We start from the raw sequence: 18,571 nt of genomic DNA, 5'->3' as shown, positions 1-18,571 counted from the left end.
TTTACAAGCAGAATTCTGATATTAATTTCTGTGGGAATTTTGTTCCACTGTTGTACAAAAATAATGAATGATTCCAACACAAATGTTGCATTTTAAACTGTTTATTATGGTAATCAAGGAAAGAAATGCACAGAGGAACTTTATTTTTATCGTATATATATATAATCTAAAATGTAAAAATGCTTTGCTTCCAAACCAGAAAAAACAAAACCACTTCTTCTGAACATCCCATTTCTTCAATATAATAATAATATTCTGCAAAGTATGACTTTAATACTGTGGTTGAACTATTTCCAGTTATAAAGTGTTTTATTACAAACCAAGAAAGCTGCTCTTATGATGTCAGAACTTAGTTAAAGACCTGAAGAAGTGAAATTATTTCAAGTACAAACTGTAGCATATGTTAAGATTTCATTTATTCACACAACTGTTTTTTTCAGGAAATTTACTTTGATCTCCTGATATGTTTCACCTGTCAACTGCAAGTCTTCTTCAGAGGTGGTAGCTGATTGCTTTGATGTTTTCTTGACTCCCGAGTAATAATTCCAGCAAGTTTTTTTGTCTTCAAGACTTATTGTCTTCTTGAAGACAAAATTTGCTGGAATTATTATGTGGAAGTAAAGGAAACATCAAAGCGATCGGCGTCTGCCAATCGCTTTGATGTTTCTTTTTGTGTTCTTGAAGACAAAAAGAACTTGCTGGAATGATTACACGAAAGTCAAAAAAAAACAAAAACAAACATGTTTGATATTTGATGTTTCTTTTTATTCTCTCTTTGTCTTCTTGAAGACAAAAAAAAATTGCTGAAATTAATATGCAGAAGTCAAGAAAACATCAAAGCAATCAGCAGACGTCTCTGGCAGTTGACAATTGTCGAAATGTGTCAGGAGATTAAAGTAAATTTCCTGAAAAACGGTTGTCTGAATAAATGAAACCTTAACATATTATTCAAAAAGTAGACAATAACTTTTTGGAAATACAAACTGAAACCGACAAGCCGACGCCCACTGCAGCTGAAGGAATGTACCGTAGGTAAAATAAATACTTAAGACCTTTCCTTCAGAAAGAAGAAAATGATAAAATAAAACTTTATTCAACAGGAGTCAACAAAGAGAAGAGCAGAAAGGAGTGTGTGTGTGTGTCCGACGTAAAAAAAAAAAAAGTATGTTCAAAACGGATATAAGCTTTGATAAGAGTTAGCAAAAGAAATGATTTGGTAAACAACATATCTTGCCCCTGGACAAACACTGGCTGACATCTGCAGGCATCAGGGTCTCACTGCCGCTATTTGAAGGAGGGTAAATTTGGCACTTTTATGCTGATGTCACCAATGTTGATGTTTCTGGGCATTTCTGGGAGGTTCATATTCTTTACAGCTGACACAGCTCGAGCAGGCGCTCCGGCGATACCGGCCTAAACACACACACACACACGCAGGGAGGATTCGTCAGATATTAAAGCAGCAACAAACACAAAAAAACATGCAGACACGCAACAGTAAACAATGGCTGCACGGACACACATTGATAAAAAAAACTGCACGAGAAGGAAAAAAATGTCAACAAAATGCAAGAAGCACCGACAGCTACTGAGACGGAGGACGACGACATGTGCAAACGACACATTCAGATGACTTCATAGCTTCATGTGCAACATGCAAAGGTTTATTTCTACCTGGATTTAAACATCACAACCAGAGCCAATTATGAGTGTACTGTGTGAACTCGGAGCAGAACTAGACATTCATTGAATGAACAGAAGGCAGCATGGCTTGGATTGGACAGTGAACCTGTGGGACTCTTGGGGACCGATCGGGTACAGGAAATGTAAATAGGAGAATTGGGCAAATCAGAAAAATGGGTTTGATGTGAAGACGGAAGTGAATGGGAAAAGACTGTTGAGGATGTTTATTAATAAATGTTCAAACTGCTGGTGACAAGATAAAGACACGGTGTAGGCCTCATAGCTCAATGAATCAAAGATAATTTGTTTTAAAGAGTACCTGCAGTGGAAATGTGTATAACAAAAAATGTGTTTAATGTATAACCAATAAAAAACAATATGTGCACCTTTTTTCTCATATCAAAAAAGCACATTAAAAAGACTTTTTAGAACGATTTTATACCTTGGTGCATAAACTATGGAGAGCCGCCATTTTAGTCAGGATATGACGCACATTCGTTGATTGGCACGGCCTGTCGCTTTAAAGAAATGGTGCATTGTGGGAGGTAAAGGCGAAACAGGTCTGTTTACATTGTGGAAAGTGTAGTTTTTTCTGTTATGTTGTATGTTACAACAGGATTAAATATCACAATTAGATCAGAATTAGCCTGACGACAGAGCTGTTGTTACCAGCAGAAACGAGCCATGGCTGAGTAGTTAGGTGTTGGAAGCGCAAAAATATGGCTCGCAACTTGGATGTAAGCTGCGTGAAAGTATATATGTTCATTGACAGGAGGATGCGCACTAATGAAAAGGCAAGTTCTCCTGACAGAGTTAAAAAGAAAATAAGAGGAAACAATCCGGTGGGGGTGCAGTGAGTGCCATGACAGCCACCCATAGTATCCCCTGTAAGCAGAAACATAGCAGTGCTCTGAACAAGTACATGTACAAGCTGCATTGAGACTTTCTGTGAAGGTAAACTGTTGGGACCACGTCTGATTTCACACAACTTTGGCTTGGTGCCCATTAGCTTGGCCCATTAGCTTAGCGCACAGATCCCTCTCATAGCAGCTTGGCTTGAAGTGGTCCTCGCTTACCACCAAAATGCGTCCAAAAGGAAACGTGTTAAATGTGTATCCCGTACCGAAATGATGGAGTTACCGTCTGGATAACTCTGACTTAGTGTCGTTATTTGGCTTAGAGACGCAAAAAAAAAATTTCTGAGGGGGTTTCCTCTTATTGTTATAGAAACCATTGGCTTTACACTCCACCATTGTTCACAAAGTGTAGACCAACGGAACACTGTTGCCTAGCAATAGCTAACAGGAATCAACGAACGTGCATCATATCCTGACCAAAACACTTCTATGTATCCGTCTACAGGACTCCACGTCCCACAATGCAATGGACCAAACTTTTAGTGGAGATCAATACAAACTTTTACACCTTTTTCACGAACATGAAATGATCTTTGATTTAATGATCTATGAGGCCTACAATATGTCTTTATATGGTAGGGGAAAAAAATAAGTATGTTTAAGTATGTTAAGTTTTAACTCGTAACGTTCTTTATCTGACTACTAATAACACTTTTCTCTCTAAATAAACGTAAATTATGGAAAAACAAGCAATGTCCATTAAATGCATTGATCATTATTCATTGTCTAGAAAAGTTGGTGATAAGGCACTACCATTAATCAATAATTTCTATCAACTAAAATTGAGACTAACGTCACTAACATTCTCAATGTCAATTATTATGTGTATTTTTAAAGTATAGCCTTCAAGTATTTCATCCTTTTTGCAGAACAGCAGCACCTCCATCTGTAAAGAGTGAATGACTGGAGACGTTTGAGAGCCACTGCAGTTAGAGATGCCTCAAATGAATCTTTACAGACAGACCCAAAGATGAAAACTCAGGAAATTGACTGGAATGCCAATTAAGTGGCGTCACTTGTGCACGCCACACTGTGTCGCATGCTGTGAATGAGGAAGACGCACAGAAATAGCTACACCAGCTGTGAGACACACAAGAAGGCTAGAATTCTCTACATCAGGCTTTTGTAGATGTTGGTTTGATTTTAGATTGAGACACAACAGCCTCGCTGAACATTGAGCATAAAAAAAATAGAAAACCTTTTTTATTAACTATTTATACTGTTCTTAAATATCTGCAAATAATAATAATAATAATAATAATAATAATAAAAACAGTCCTTAATTTACTTGCTAACTTCAGCCAGTAGAGAATTGGCCGCACACTATTTAAGGGAGAGTAAAGATCCCTTAGGAGAGCTCTTCTTCTCTGCTTCATTGTCTACTACCAAATCACAGAGTTTTTTTCCAGGTCACAACTGTTTTTATCCTTTTTCGTAAAAAAAAACAAAAGAGGTTTACATCAGCATCTTTAACCTTTCAGGGTTTTTTAGAGCAACCAAAAGCAGCATAAATTGGCATTTTCACTGAAAAAGCTGCTAAATGATCTATAAAGCAGGTTGAATGCTTCACTCCAATAGAAAACAATGGGATATTTAAAGGCAGTGGGGCCATTCGACATCATCAATCATGTGCTTTCAAGATGGAGGAACACAGCGTCTTAAACTGTAAAGTAATTCCATTTTTAAAAGGCAATTAAATGAATATGATGCCTAATATTGTGTTTTGTTAGACATAGATCTTCTAATAAGAACATTTCAAAGGTTTAAGAGCAAATTTGTAAAAACAGTCGAGGATCTCTTTAGGTATACCTAAAACCAGAAAGTCATTGGTTTCATGTCTTAGCTTTTGGAGGAATAATGAGTCACTCCTGGCCTTCGCTTGCCAGTAACTGTCAACCTTCGATTTTTATTCTAACAACCGCTGTACTTTCCAGCACTTAAAACCATCAATATTCTGTATATATCTCTAGTGTTTGTCATCGTAGAAAGCGTTAATCGGGTGGGTGTCATGTTCGACCCCCATCCCACAATGCAATGTGACTGAGATGTGGGATTGGTCAGTATTTGAATATCAATGCTGTATAGGGCGAGTGCGGATAGAAGTCTCTCTTATTTATCTTTTAACCTCATCTCTAACCTCTAACCCATGTTGGATTGGGTTTTCTAAGAAATGAAGTTAAACTAGATTGTTTCCATGCTTCATTTTTGGGTCGGCCATGAAAGATTCCTACTGCATGTTAGTGACGTCAGTTACTGAACCATGAGGAGCTATAATGAAGAGAGTCAGAGTGAGAGTTTGGAATAAGGTTAGAGCACTGGGTTGTAAACTTAGCAGTACCTGTGTCTACCTGTCCTGCCTGGTAGACTGAAAGATAAACGTCTGTAAAAAGAGAGAGAGAAAGAGAGAGAGAAGAATGGAAAGGACTAAACAGAGGCAGGATATTGAGGAATGAGGAATGTTAAAGCAGGTTAAAGTAAATACAGATTATCTCCACTGAAAAAAGTCATAAGGACCTATCATACACCACAGGAGTGAACTGAACAGTGACCATGTGCTCCTCCTCCTCATCATTTAGTTTTTGTTGTCATTGAAGAGCAGCTTGTTCCTCGCTCTTCGTCAGACTCCGCCCCTGCCAATGAGCGGCGTCACTTTCAGTCAGCATCAGGCATGCTTCAGGGTTGGGGTCTATTGCAATTGTGTTCTCAGTTACTAAAGTAAAAAATTCAATTAATCACAATTACTGAGGGAATAATCCTATAAAACTTCCCGTTCCTCTTCTGTTAGCATATCTTATGATGGGTTGGTTTTGACCCATGTCTTAAATCAGCTGTAAAAAAAAATATATTATCTATTTTCCAGTTGGTTTCTCATCTTTTGGTTACCTTGTTAGGCTTCCATAATCATAAAAATATTGCTATTAATATTTTTGATGTGGGCGTCTGAGCCTTTTTAGCATCAGTATACCCCTCGATTAAGGCAAGGCAAGGCAAATTTTTTTTGTATAGCGCATTTCATACTCAAGGCAACTCAATGTGCAATTAAACACCACCTTAACTTTGCAGAGGGGCTTGAGTACCCAAATGATCCTGGGAGCTATGTGGTCAAGGGCTTAATGCCCCCGGTAGGGTCTCCCAAGGAAGATAAGTCCCAGGTCCAACCAAGAACGGTTCAAAAGCCACATATGATGGATAAACAATGAAGGAAGTGCACGTCGCCCAGATTGGCGCTACAGTGGCCCCACCTCGGAGTGAGGCCTGGGGTTAGGGTTTGAGCGCGAGCACCTGATGGCTGGGTCTCTGCCCACAGGCTCCGGCCGGGCAGAGCCCAAAAGGATAATGTGGACCCGCCCTACCGTAGGCTTACCACCCGCAGGAGGGATCGTATGGGGCCAGTGCTAAGTGGATCGTATAGTACTGGTAGGCTGAGAATCTGGCTTCAGGGACGTGGAACGTGTCCTTTCTGGTGGGGAAGGAGCCTGAGCTTGTGTTGGAGGAAGTTTCGACTAGATATAGTCGGCCTCACCTCAACACATAGCTTGGGCTTTGAAACCAGTCTTTTCGAGAGCAGTTGCAGTTGCACTCTGGTGTTGCTAATAGTGAGAGGCGCTGGGCTGGGGTGGCAATACTTCTTGCCCCCCGACTTGGTGCCTGTATATTACTCCGGTAGACGAGAAAGTAGCCTCCCTTGGGGGATGGATTCTTACTGTTGTTTGTGCCGGTGGGCCAAACAGCAGGTCCGAGAGTCCACCCTTCTTGGATTCCTTAGAGGGAGTACTGGAAAGGGCTCCTCAGCAATCTCTAGGGATGAGATTGCTGAGGTGGTTAAAAAGCTCCTCGGTGGCAGGGCCCCGGGGGTGAATAAGATCCGCCCGGAGGTCCTCAGTGGCCTGGATGTTGGTGGGGCTGACATGGTTGACACAAGTTTGCAGCATCGCATAGATGGGGCAGTGCCTCTGGATTGGCAGGCCGTGGTAGTGGCCCCGCTTTTTAAGAAAGGGATTGGAGGGTGTGTTCCAACTATAGAGGGATCACACACCTCAGCCTCCCTGGTAAGGTTTATTCAGGAGTACTGGAGAGGAGGGTCTCCCGTATAGTCAAAACTCAGATCCAAGAAGAGCAATGCGGAGCTGAGACGAAAGGCAAAGCTTTTGATTTACCGGTCGATCTTGGTTCCTACCCTCACCTATGGTCACGAACTTTGGGTCATGACCAAAAGAACAAGATCTCGGACACAAGTTGCCGAAATGAGTTTCCTCCGTGGGGTGGCTGGGCTCTCCCTTAGAGATAGGGTGAAGAACTCAGTTATCCGGAAGGGGCTCGAAGTAGAGCCGCTGCTCCTCCACATTGAGAAGAACCAGCTGAGGTGGCTCGGGCATCTGATTAGGATGCCATTCGAACGTCTCCCTGGTGAGGAGTTCAGGGCACGTCCCTCCGGAAGGAGACGCAGAAGAAGATTCGGGAGTGTGTCTCAGCTGGCATTGGATCACCTCAGGATCCTCAGTTAAGAGCTGGAAGAAGTGGGTGGGAAAAAGGAAATCTGGGCCTCACTGCTAAGGATGCTGACCCCGCGACCCCACCACAGATAAGCAGTAGAAGATGGATGGATGGATGGATGACATACACCTCAATTGAACTTTCAAGAGAACTGATATGTAGTGGGAAGAGTTAATATGAAACATATTTTGATCATTGTAAACTATGTGTGTGTCTTAGAACTGTTCCCCAGGTTTGTGTTTACTAAATTGTAATTGACAGTTTCTATGGAATTTTCACTTACAATAACATCATAATTGTAATTAAATATCAATTACGCAATTACAATTATAATTGAGCCCAACCCTGGCGTGCGTTCCAGACACTGTGGTCTACGTTAGGTCAGAGAAAAGGAAAACACAGAGGCAGCTGTGACGATAACTGGAGAACAATAAAAGACTCTGCTTACTGATCGCCAATCAAAAAGTTGTTTCCGTCTGATTAAAAGGCACACAAAGCAGCTCAGATCATTGGGGAAAAAAATACAACTGGTTCACACAAAAAAATAAAGTTAGAACACAACAAAAATCAAAACAGCCATCTCAAAGGAATATATAAAAGGCAATGTTTTCACTTTGTTAATAAAACAAAACAAAGAAAAAAAAAGGTCTGCGTCTGAGTGTTTTTTTAATCAAATACTCCAATATAAACTGATTATTTGTACGTGTTTGATGTGTCCCAAAAATTAGTGTAGTTAGGTTTGAGTCAAACCACACAAAACAGAATAAAAACATTGGATACAATTGTCTCTGGCTGTCTGAGAAGTTCACAAAGAACAGAGAAGTGTTCATCTGAGAGCAGAAGCTGTGGAGCAAACCATGTGCGTTCAGGGTTGGGGTCAATTATAATTGTAATTGTGTTATTGATAATTAATTACAATTAATGCATAATTAAAATTGGAAAAAAACATTTTTACTGTTGTAATTGAGTCAGATAATCGACTTCATAATTGTAACTGGCATGGAAAGTCTATTAAAAAACTGTCAATTACAATTTAATTAAACTCAAAACTGGCGTAGTTAACTACGTAAGTAAATATGTAGTTAACAATGATTAAAATGTCACTTCTCTTGAGGATCATTTTACACTTTTCAAGGGATATACTGAAACAAAAAAGGCTCATACGCCCACACCAAAAATATTAATACCCATGTTTTTATTAATTAGGAAGCCTAACAAGGAAACAAAGAGATAAAAAACAAATGAAATGATAGATAATATTTGTAGTGTATTTTACAGCCGAGTTACATGGGTCAAAACTGCCCATTATCATAAGAGATGCTAGCAGAAAGCTAACACAAGAGGAAGGTTAAGTTTTATGGGGTTATTTTTTTAAAGGCTCAATAATTGTGATTAATTGGAATTTAACTTTTGTAATTTAGAACATAATTATAATTGACTTTCAGTGGAAAAATAATAATTTTAATTTTAATTGTAATTGGAAAAAATGCTGGTCATCATAACTGTAATACAATAAATAGAAATAATAATAATATTGCATTGGCTTTTATATAGCGCTTTATCATAGACACGAGATCATAGAGAAGAGAGGAACGTGTGTAAACTCACATATACAAGATATGCAATCAAAATATTTTTTTAATTAATCACATGTTTGGAAATGACAGTTATTTAAAATTACTCCCAATTTCCGGTTTAATTCCAATAAATAATTCCCATAAAAATGTGCTAAATTCACAAGCTTAACACATATGTAGTTAATTATTATTAAAATATGTTTCATATCAAGTTTTTCCAATACCTGTGTTTAATTAATTGTAATTTTTACTTTTGTAATTCAGAACGTAATTGTAATTGACTTTCAGTGGAAAAATAATAACTGTAATTTCAATTGCAATTGGAAAAAAATGCTGGTTACCGTAAGTCTAACTGAGTTGCAACGGAACATGGATAATTGATTATTTAAAATTTTTTTAAAAAAAAGAAAAGCATGAATAATTGAGGTCTTAATTGTAATTGAAAATTGTAATTGACCCCAACCCTGACTGGAAGCTATGGGAAACTGGTGGTCCCAGATTGTGGTGGTGGTGCAGATTGAACAATGATAAAGTTACGAGTCCATTGCTATGATTGATGATGACTGTGAGGTTGTATTTTAACAGTGTGGGGGAAAGAGGAAGAAGTATGTGCTAGTGTAGTGTCCTGGTCCGTGTGGAGAGCAGCAGCAGCAGCAGCAGGAAGGAAGGAAGGAAGGAAGGAAGAGAAGAAGAGGAAGAGGAAGAAGGAGGAGAATCCCGAGAAGAAGAGCACACATACAGAGAGAGAGAGAGAAAGAGAGAGAGAGAGAGAGCGTGGCATGCAGGGTGCAGCATACACACATGCCTGCATACTGCATACAACAGCTCCAGTCAAGGCCAACACACAGGAAACAGACACAGGCTCTACTTACCTCTGACTTCTCCATCTTATTCTGGGCGTCCACCTGCATGATGATCTCATTCATGTTGGTCTCCAGGACCATCCCCCCCATCACCATCTCAGCCAGGATGTTGTGAACCTGACAGCAGAAAAAGGAAGTAAATTATTTCCAAAAAACAGCATGCAATTATTATTATTCTGTATTATATAAATTTGAATTTGTAATTATCTGTAACTATGAAGAAATGTCAACGGTTGTGCATTAAACACATTAAACTGATGATTTTAAACAGTTTAAATATGCTGAAAGAAATTAAAAGAAAAATATAAGTATAAAGAAAAATTTAGGGTTGCAAAGGAGAGGAAAACGTCCATGTGAACTTAGCTCAGGAATTTTGGAAATATTCAAAAATATAAATTATTTATTTATTGGAATTAAACTGAAATTGGGAGTAATTGTAAAAAAACAAAAACAAAAAAACAAATGATGCCAATATATTTTAGATGATGATATAATATATCTTCCCAACTTTCAATTTATTTCCTGTTAATTCCCATTAAAAGTTTACATTTTTTAATATTGCCCAAATGTGGCAACCCTAGGTGTGAATTGTTGATGTTTTTAATTATATTTTTTAAAGCACTTGATTTACAGACATTTTTCAATTTATAGAACACAAAATAACACACCCACCCACCCACCCACCCCCACAACGAGAAAAATATATATATAAACGAGTAAATAATTAAAATATATATTTTTAAATACAAAAAAATAAAATAAAATAGAGTAATGTATATTGATCCTCACAAACAGAAGGTGTAAACTCACAAGATGGGATTATTTTTAAATGGATGCAATATTTATGTTTGTTAATGATAGTTAGTAAAAATGCCTTCCCAATTTCTGGTTTAAGTCCAAAAAATAAATCCTATGAAAAGTTACAATTTTGAATATTTGATTGAAAATTCACCTGAACTTTTCCGCCCCATTAAAACCCTAAACAAACTACGTAAAATGAATGAACCATGTAAAATAATATTATGTTTGCTCTCTTAGATCTAAATGATCTAGTTACAACGTTCCACATGAGATTCAAGATGTTATAAGTTGAAATAATTGCGTGTAAAGACAAAAAACGAATGAAATATCATAAAAAAAAGTAGCATTAACAGTGAAACTCATGAATATAGATATTATCTTTGAGCCACTTCCTACCTTATCTACGTGAAAAATCAGGTCAAGCTCACAGACATTTTCAAAGCACTTGTCCAGTGTTTCCACAAATACCTGAAAAATAAAGAAGAATCAAACTATGAGTGTTCATTCTATGACATCATCACGTGGTTACACATAAAGCACATGAAGTGGTGACGCCGTTACCTGGATTAAGTCTAGAATTCCTAGTTCACTCTCAGACGAGTCGACACAAAACACAAAGTAAAGTGTTGCATAGTGTCTGTAGATCAGCTTATAGTCAGAGCCTCCAATCAACCTGAAATAAAGAAAGATCAGATGATAAACATGATATACATCAGGGAAAAACTCACCGCTGCTTTAACACAGGGGTTCTCAACCTTAAGGTTATTATGACACACTGGGAGGGGTTTGCCAGATGCCTTCAAGAAACTAAGAATATTTTTTTTAACAATTTGAGCCCATTTTTGGTTATTTTTACCATTTTTATGCAAGTAAACTAAGCTTGCCATATTTTAACCAATTTTCATCGCTTTTTCTTGCCAAATTTTTGCTCCTTTTAATGCATTTTTGCTAAATTACTCCCATTTTTGACACTTCATCAAATTCCAATGCCTTCCTTGCACATTTTTTCCACTTTCAAAACATGTTCAGCACTTATAAACCCTTTCCACCACTTTTCCCATTTAATGTTGCATATGTTGACCTATTATTGTCACTTTTAGCATCTTTTCACCATATTTCCTGCTTATTTTTTGCCAATTTAAGCCCATCCACGGTTTGTCATGCCTATTATTTGCCAGTTTAAACTAATTGTTCCTACTTTTAAGCCAATATTGACAGATTGAACCCATAATTTGTGCATTATCAGCCAGTTTAAACTGATTATTCCTTTTTTTTTAAATTACATTCCCAGCCCCGCCATTTCTGCACCAATATTGACACTTTGAAACCTATTTTACCCCTTTTTGGCCACTCTAATTTGCAACTTTTATCCAGTTTCTGTGGTTTTTATCCCATTTCACCACCTTTGCCACCATTTTTGGTCATTTTTAACCCATTTTATTTCTGATTAAAACAAGGATTTACATCTTTAATATGACTATATACTATGGCACAAAAAACAATAAACTTCCTGGATAACTGAATATTATTCGGATAAATAAATAAATGTGGTTATCACAGATTCGGTGTCTGGAACCTTTATTTTGGGGGTCGCTGGATGAAAAGTTTGAGAACCACTGCTTCAACCAGTGCCTACATTTCAAATAGGATTTGTAGCATTAGAGGACAATGATAAATACAGATTTCTAATCCTTCTGTTGCAATTTTGACAAAGATATTTGTAATTCTGATCATTTGTCTGATTATGTGTCCCTAAAAATATCATCCGTTTCCATAATAATGATGATTTTCGAGATGAGTCCGTCCAGTCCGATTGGTGCTGACTCGCCTGATCAGCACAAAAGGGGACGAATCTTTCATTGGTTGCCATGACAGCACAGGAAACAACAGCAGATGCTCATTGAATTCTAGCTGCATACATAAACTGTGTTTGCGTTCATGACCCTGTTTGGTTTGGATTTGTTTTGGAGATAATTCTCTGCCTGTTGTGGAACAAAAATGATCTTTTTGTAGGGTTTACAATTTTTTGTGATCGGGAAAATCGGATGGAAAAAACAGAATTTACGTTCTGAAATGGAAAATCAATCTGACCCTTTTTCATAAATGTATTTATTTAAATAAGGCCCCAATATGACATGTCTCTTTTGGGACAATATAACACATTTAAATGCTGTGACTAGAAAGTGCGACAAACTGACAAAACTGTCCAATTTTGCTCATAATCCCATTAAAAATCTGTCACTACGTGTTATGGTTCGAGTAGTGACCATGTTATAAAGTGATTAAAAATAAATGCAGAGCTTCATCTGAAGTGTGTTTTTAATGTGTTGGTTGGAATTATGATGACTGTATTCAAACCTGAAAAGGCTCTGGTACAAAGACAGGTTTGGCTGATGGTGCATTAGCTGAACTGGTGACATGGCTGTGCAATTTTGTGCAAAATGTGAGCGTGATTCTCCAGTTGGCGGTAATTAAAGGTTTCACAAATAATATTTTTACACTATATCACACATTTCTATGGAATTTTTCCTGTGGGGCTAGCAGTGTAACTAACGTTGCTTTAGCAGCATAATCTTGCGTAATTCTAGCGTAAATCTCTCTTTTGTTAATCACCATAATCATATAAAATTAATACTCTAATGACCCTCAATTTGGTTGGATTTTGGGAAGTTTATCTAAAAAAATAGTGTTCGTGAAAAAAATGACAATTTTATTTAAACTAGATTTATATTAGAAAAAGTGAAAGAATAGAATACAATTGAGATTATATGTGGTGTTTAAATTTGAAAAGGAATAATAATCATTTAAGCTCTTCCTGCATCTATTTCTGTAATACTATGTACTGTTTTTTTATTTGTGCAAAATAGATAAATAAAAAATAAATAATTACAATTTAAAAAAATAAATAAATGTAATTTTAATCAGTAATATTTTTATTTAATTATCACTAGACATTTCAAGCGAGCCCATTTTATTTCCAGGTGACCTGGAAATGGGGTGTCCTCATGTTTATGTGACGATGCAATGAGAAATGTTTGCAGGAAAAGCTTCTGCGGCTCAGTGTAAAACGACTCCTCGTTCATGAATGATGAATGAGTGTTAGACAAACGTTGTCTCTTTGAGTTCATCTACACACTCTGCTAAATATGATGTCGGTTTATTGAAAGCATTAACCTCTCCTCGGTCACTCATGCACACACGCAAACATAAACTCTTTATAAAAACTCACATTCCTCCTTCGAGGAAATTACAGACGTTCTCATCTCGTTTGGAGACCAAGTGGAAGGTTTCCCTGATGATTTGTTGCTCTGTGTCCTCAGTCTGTAGGAGAAATAATAAAAACACATTGTAGTAAATAAATATATACACAACAGTGGCTGCAGCAGCGAGACCAGTGGTTCTCAACCTTTTCAGGGGGAATAAAGGGGAGAGAGGTCATTTAGGTTAGAGAGGGGCCGGAGAGGGTCAATTTCCTCCCTCAAACACTCCCTCTATGTCTGCTTCTTCCCTTGTGTGTTTGCTCCTGTACTCCTTCTGGCTTTTGTCTTGCAGGTCCGTGGGATCCTTAGTGTGGAGTTGCAGAGTCTCAGTGGCTCTGTCTCCACCCTTTCCTCTGCACACACCCAACACAGCATAACGTGGATGGCTGTTCATCATAGGAATGGGATCCACACAAGGTTCCTGCTGCTTAACAGAAGGTTTTCCTTGCCGCCATGATGAATTCATGTTGGGTGTGGGATACATATGTATGTGTATATACGTATATATGCATATGTGTGTATCCATAAAATGAAGAGTCCGTCCTTAAGACTGCTCTACTGTAAAGTGTCTTGAGATACCATTGGTTATGATTTGGCGCTATACAAATAAAAGATTTAATGATTGATTGATGTTTTGGGGTCCATCCATAAAGTTAGCAGAATGATGGTCCATTGTTCTATGAATCTGTGATAACCACATTTATTTATTCATCTGAATAATATCCACTCTTATCCAGGAACGTTTATTATTATTTGCTCCATAATATAGTCATCTTATAGATGTTAATCCTTGTTTTAATCAAAAATAAAATGGGTTAAAAGTGCCAAAAATTGTGGAAAAGATGGTGAAATGGGATTTTTTTCAGCCACATATTATTGTATCAATGACCTGTTTGTCTTAAAATTACTACAAGCTGTAAACTGACTATACTGCTGTAATTATTTTACTGTAGGTAAACCCTTGGACCTTGATTCCAGAATGAAAGACACACTTTACTTTCATCAGAAAAGAGGACCATGGACCACTGACCAACAATCTGGTCCTTCTTCTCCTCTTTTTTTCTGCAAAAACTGAAAAATAAATGGTGATTTCTTCACTGTATTCTAATTTTTTTTAATTCCTGTTTTTGTGGATTTTATGAGCTGGAATCCCAGATTATGTAAAAATAAACAAATAAATACTTGAAATCGTTTAAATTGTGGGCCCTGAATCTGTGAAAGTTTAACTTTTTGAATGGAATTATGGAAAATAAACAACTTTTCCATGATATTCTAATTTTTTGGAAAGTGTCTGTATGATTATGGTTCAAAGCAACATCAAAAGCAGTTTTTTTTTTTTTTTATATATATAAATCAAGGGACATGAAACGTGTGTTGCCGGCTGGCTAGCTAGCTAGCTCCCCACACAGCGCATGAAGTGGGCTGGTTAGTCAATGACTCCCGGGGGCCACTTTCCCCCCTCAGTCCGACCCAAGTCTGGCCCCAAGGTTGAGAACCCCTGAGCTAGAGAAATAAATGTTCCAATTGAATCACAGAGAGCTATAATATAATCATGGTCCCTAAAAGCTCCTCAAGCCTGTTGGTGCCGACAGTAGAACAAACAAAGGCGTTTTATTGTCTTCAAAGGTAAACAGAGACGAGTCGTGAATAAATAAATACAGCAGCTTATTGTTCCTGTTGTCTTCATGAAACCTTAGACAGGTTCTATTACAGCTCAGTGAACACATAGGAGTCAGTGTGCAGCTGGAGTTGATCATGTGACCTGAAGCACGAGGCTCAGCCTGTTTTTATCGTTTCGTTATAGAGTCACAGAAAAAAAGCTTTTCAGCTGTCGATGCAGCAAAACTAATGATTAGAGGGGAAAAAATAACACATAGATGCTATTGAACGTCCAATAATTTCTAATTAGTCCATTTATAAAATGTTTAACATATGCAAACCTGGGAAAACACAATCACCTTTCCAGCAGCTGTTAGTTATGTAATGTTAGCACCAGGTTAAACCCAATACTATTAGTTATTTAATGATAAAGTAATCAGGGGAAAATATCGTTTTATGATTGGATTTGATGTTTAGTTTATTATCTTAAACCACAAAAGAAAGAGAAAAAAAAAAAAAGAAATTTGAGTTTTTTTCTTCACTGTTTAATATTTCTTGTTGTCGTTTTGTGTGTTTTTCTGCTATTTTTGTAGTTATTTTGCATATTTTTCTGTCATTTTATTAAAAAAAAAAGAAAGAAAAAGAAAATCCAATTATTTATCTTTGGCTTTGTGTTTTGAGAGTAAATTTGTGTGTTTTTGTTGTTTGTTTCCATATATTTTAGATGTATGTGTGTTGTTTTTTTCATCTTGTGTGTTTGATTTTGTGTTTTTGGAGTCATTTTTTTTAATATTGGGTGATATGTATATTATTCTCTTATTTTTGTAGATTCCTCTGTGTTTTCATAGTTGTCTTGTGTTTATGGAGTAATTTCTGTGTATTTTTCTGTCATCTTGTGTGTTTTTGGCATTATTTTGTGTATTTTTTTCATTACTGTGTTCTGTTATCTGTATTTCAGTTTTTCCGATTAATTGTTTCAGACTTTCTGTATTGAGTCAATTTGTGTATTTTTGTTGTGATTTTGTGTTTTTCAGTCATTTTTGAGTATTTTCGTTGTGTTTTGAAGTCATTTGAACTATTTACATCGCCACTTTGTATATTTTTCGGTCATTCTGTATATTTTTAATGTAGCTTTGTGTGTGTTTTCTTAATTTTGTGTGTTTTAGGGGTCAATGTGATTTTGTAGTATTTTTTTATTATTATTTATGATATTGTTTTGTATATTTTGTTGTTGTTTTGTGTGTATTTGGAGTCAATGTATGCATCTTTGTTTGGATTTAGGAGGCTGGTGTTAGGGTGGGTGGATCCCATCATCACATGGGTGTTATCAACGTCATGTGACCCCAACAGAATGAATTCACAGCTGGAGAAAAAACGGGTTGAGGAGGAGCTTTAAAACAGCTCTACTCTCCACATGTATCAATTATTCAGCTTCCAGTCCAGGCTCTGTAATCTTATACAATGGCTCACATCCTGAGTTAGGCAGGCAAACATTAGATTATTACATCACTACAGTCTCAGCCTAGGACTGTCACATGATTGACTTTTCTCTCCAATCACACACAGGATAAATCTGTATTATTTACAGGTATTACTCACATAGTGCTCGTAGAATTTAGAGAGCCTGGGTTTGCCGTGGTTGTTGAATATTAAGATGGCCCTGATCATGACTGTATCTGGGCGGAGGGAAGCGGACAAGGAGCAGAAGGAGTTCCGCCTGTCAGAGGCTGCTGTAGAGCCAGGCCTGGCCGCGTTTTATCGCTCTGCTCCCGGGTGAGTTCCAGCTGTGAGTCCGGGAAGGGTGGAGGTCCAAAAGCCGCTAGTAGCTAGTAGTGCTCCATGGTCTGAGGGACTGTGGGAACTGTTACAGTCACAGTCCACGTCAAAAAAACAGCGGTACAAGCTCCTCCCCTGGCCACGCCCCCTGCTGCTACAGGAGCCGCCGAGGCTCAAACCGCGGCCTCTGGGGAGCGTTTCAAATCATGACCAACATTCAGGCGGTAGATCTGTTTTTATTATTTAATTTTTTTTTAAAAAAAAGAAAAATTTATATATACAGTGCCTTGCGAACGTATTCGGCCCCTTGAACTTTTCGACCTTTTGCCACATTTCAGGCTTCAAACATAAAGATATAAAACTGTAATTTTTTGTGAAGAATCAACAACAAGTGGGACACAATCATGAAGTGAAACGAAATTTATTGGATATTTCAAAATTATTCAGCCCCTTTACTTTCAGTGCAGCAAACTCTCTCCAAAAGTTCAGTGAGGATCTCTGAATGATCCAATGTTGACCTAAATGACTAATGATGATAAATAGAATCCACCTGTGTGTAATCAAGTCTCCGTATAAATGCACCTGCTCTGTGATAGTCTCAGAGGTCAGAGAGCATCATGAAGACCGAGGAACACACCAGGCAGGTCCGAGATACTGTTGTGGAGAAGTTTAAAGCCGCATTTGGATACAAAAAGATTTCCCAAGCTTTAAACATCCCAAGGAGCACTGTGCAAGCGATAATATTGAAATGTTAGGAGTATCAGACCACTGCAAATCTACAAAGACCCGGCCGTCCCTCTAAACTTTCAGCTCATACAAGGAGAAAACTGATCAGAGATGCTGCCAAGAGGCCCATGATCACTCTGGATGAACTGCAGAAACGTACAGCTGAGGTGGGAGACTCTGTCCACAGGACAACAATCAGTCGTATACTGCACAACTCTGGCCTTTATGGAAGAGTGGCAAGAAGAAAGCCATTTCTTAAAGATGTCCATAAAAAGTGTCGTTTAAAGTTTGCCACAAGCCACCAGGGAGACACACCAAACATGTGGAAGAAGGTGCTCTGGTCGGACGAAACCAAAATCGAACTTTTTGGCAACAATGCAAAACGTTACGTTTGGCGTAAACGCAACACCGCTCATGACCCTGAACACACCATCTCCACTGTCAAACATGGTGGTGGTAGCATCATGGTTTGGGCCTGCATTTCTTCAGCAGGGACAGGGAAGATGGTTAAAATTGATGGGAAGATGGATGGAGCCAAATACAGGACCATTCTGGAAGTTAAACCTGAGGGAGTCTGCAAAAGACCTGAGACTGGGATGGAGATTTGTCTTCCAACAAGACAATGATCCAAAACATGAAGCAAAATCTACAATGGAGGGGTTCACAAACATATCCAGGTGTTAGAATGGCCAAGTCAAAGTCCAGACCTGAATCCAATCGAGAATCTGTGGAAACAACTGAAAACTGCTGTTCACAAACGCTGTCCATCCAACGTCACTGAGCTCCAGCTGTTTTTCCAGGAGGAATGGGCAAATATTCCAGTCTCTCAATGTACAAAACTGATAGAGACAAACCCCAAGAGACTTACAGCAGTT

At 37.8% G+C, this 18,571-nt stretch overlaps 1 protein-coding gene across 2 annotated transcripts; it reads right to left on the bottom strand.

Moving 5' to 3' along the window:
- Positions 1-1,053: 1,053 nt before the first annotated feature.
- Positions 1,054-17,110, bottom strand: ap3s1 (adaptor related protein complex 3 subunit sigma 1). Of its 2 annotated transcripts, XM_028458696.1 has the most exons (7): positions 16,794-17,110; positions 13,565-13,656; positions 10,897-11,008; positions 10,732-10,803; positions 9,544-9,651; positions 4,939-4,980; positions 1,277-1,413 (listed from the first exon to the last, which is right to left on the bottom strand). In XM_028458696.1, exons 1-6 carry the CDS (start codon positions 16,860-16,862, stop codon positions 4,945-4,947), a joined length of 489 nt encoding a protein of 162 aa, XP_028314497.1. In that variant the 5' UTR covers positions 16,863-17,110; the 3' UTR covers positions 1,277-1,413; positions 4,939-4,944. The 2 variants fall into 2 exon arrangements, with proteins under 2 accessions (XP_028314496.1, XP_028314497.1); XM_028458695.1 differs by lacking the exon at positions 4,939-4,980 and having other exon boundaries at positions 1,054-1,413; positions 16,794-17,106.
- Between the last annotated feature and the right edge of the window lie 1,461 nt (positions 17,111-18,571).

Source organism: Gouania willdenowi, chromosome 9, assembly GCF_900634775.1.
Source record: "Gouania willdenowi chromosome 9, fGouWil2.1, whole genome shotgun sequence".
Classification (NCBI taxonomy): domain Eukaryota; kingdom Metazoa; phylum Chordata; class Actinopteri; order Blenniiformes; family Gobiesocidae; genus Gouania; species Gouania willdenowi.
Note: the sequence above shows the minus strand (reverse complement) of the source record. Positions and strands in the feature narration are given on the sequence as shown.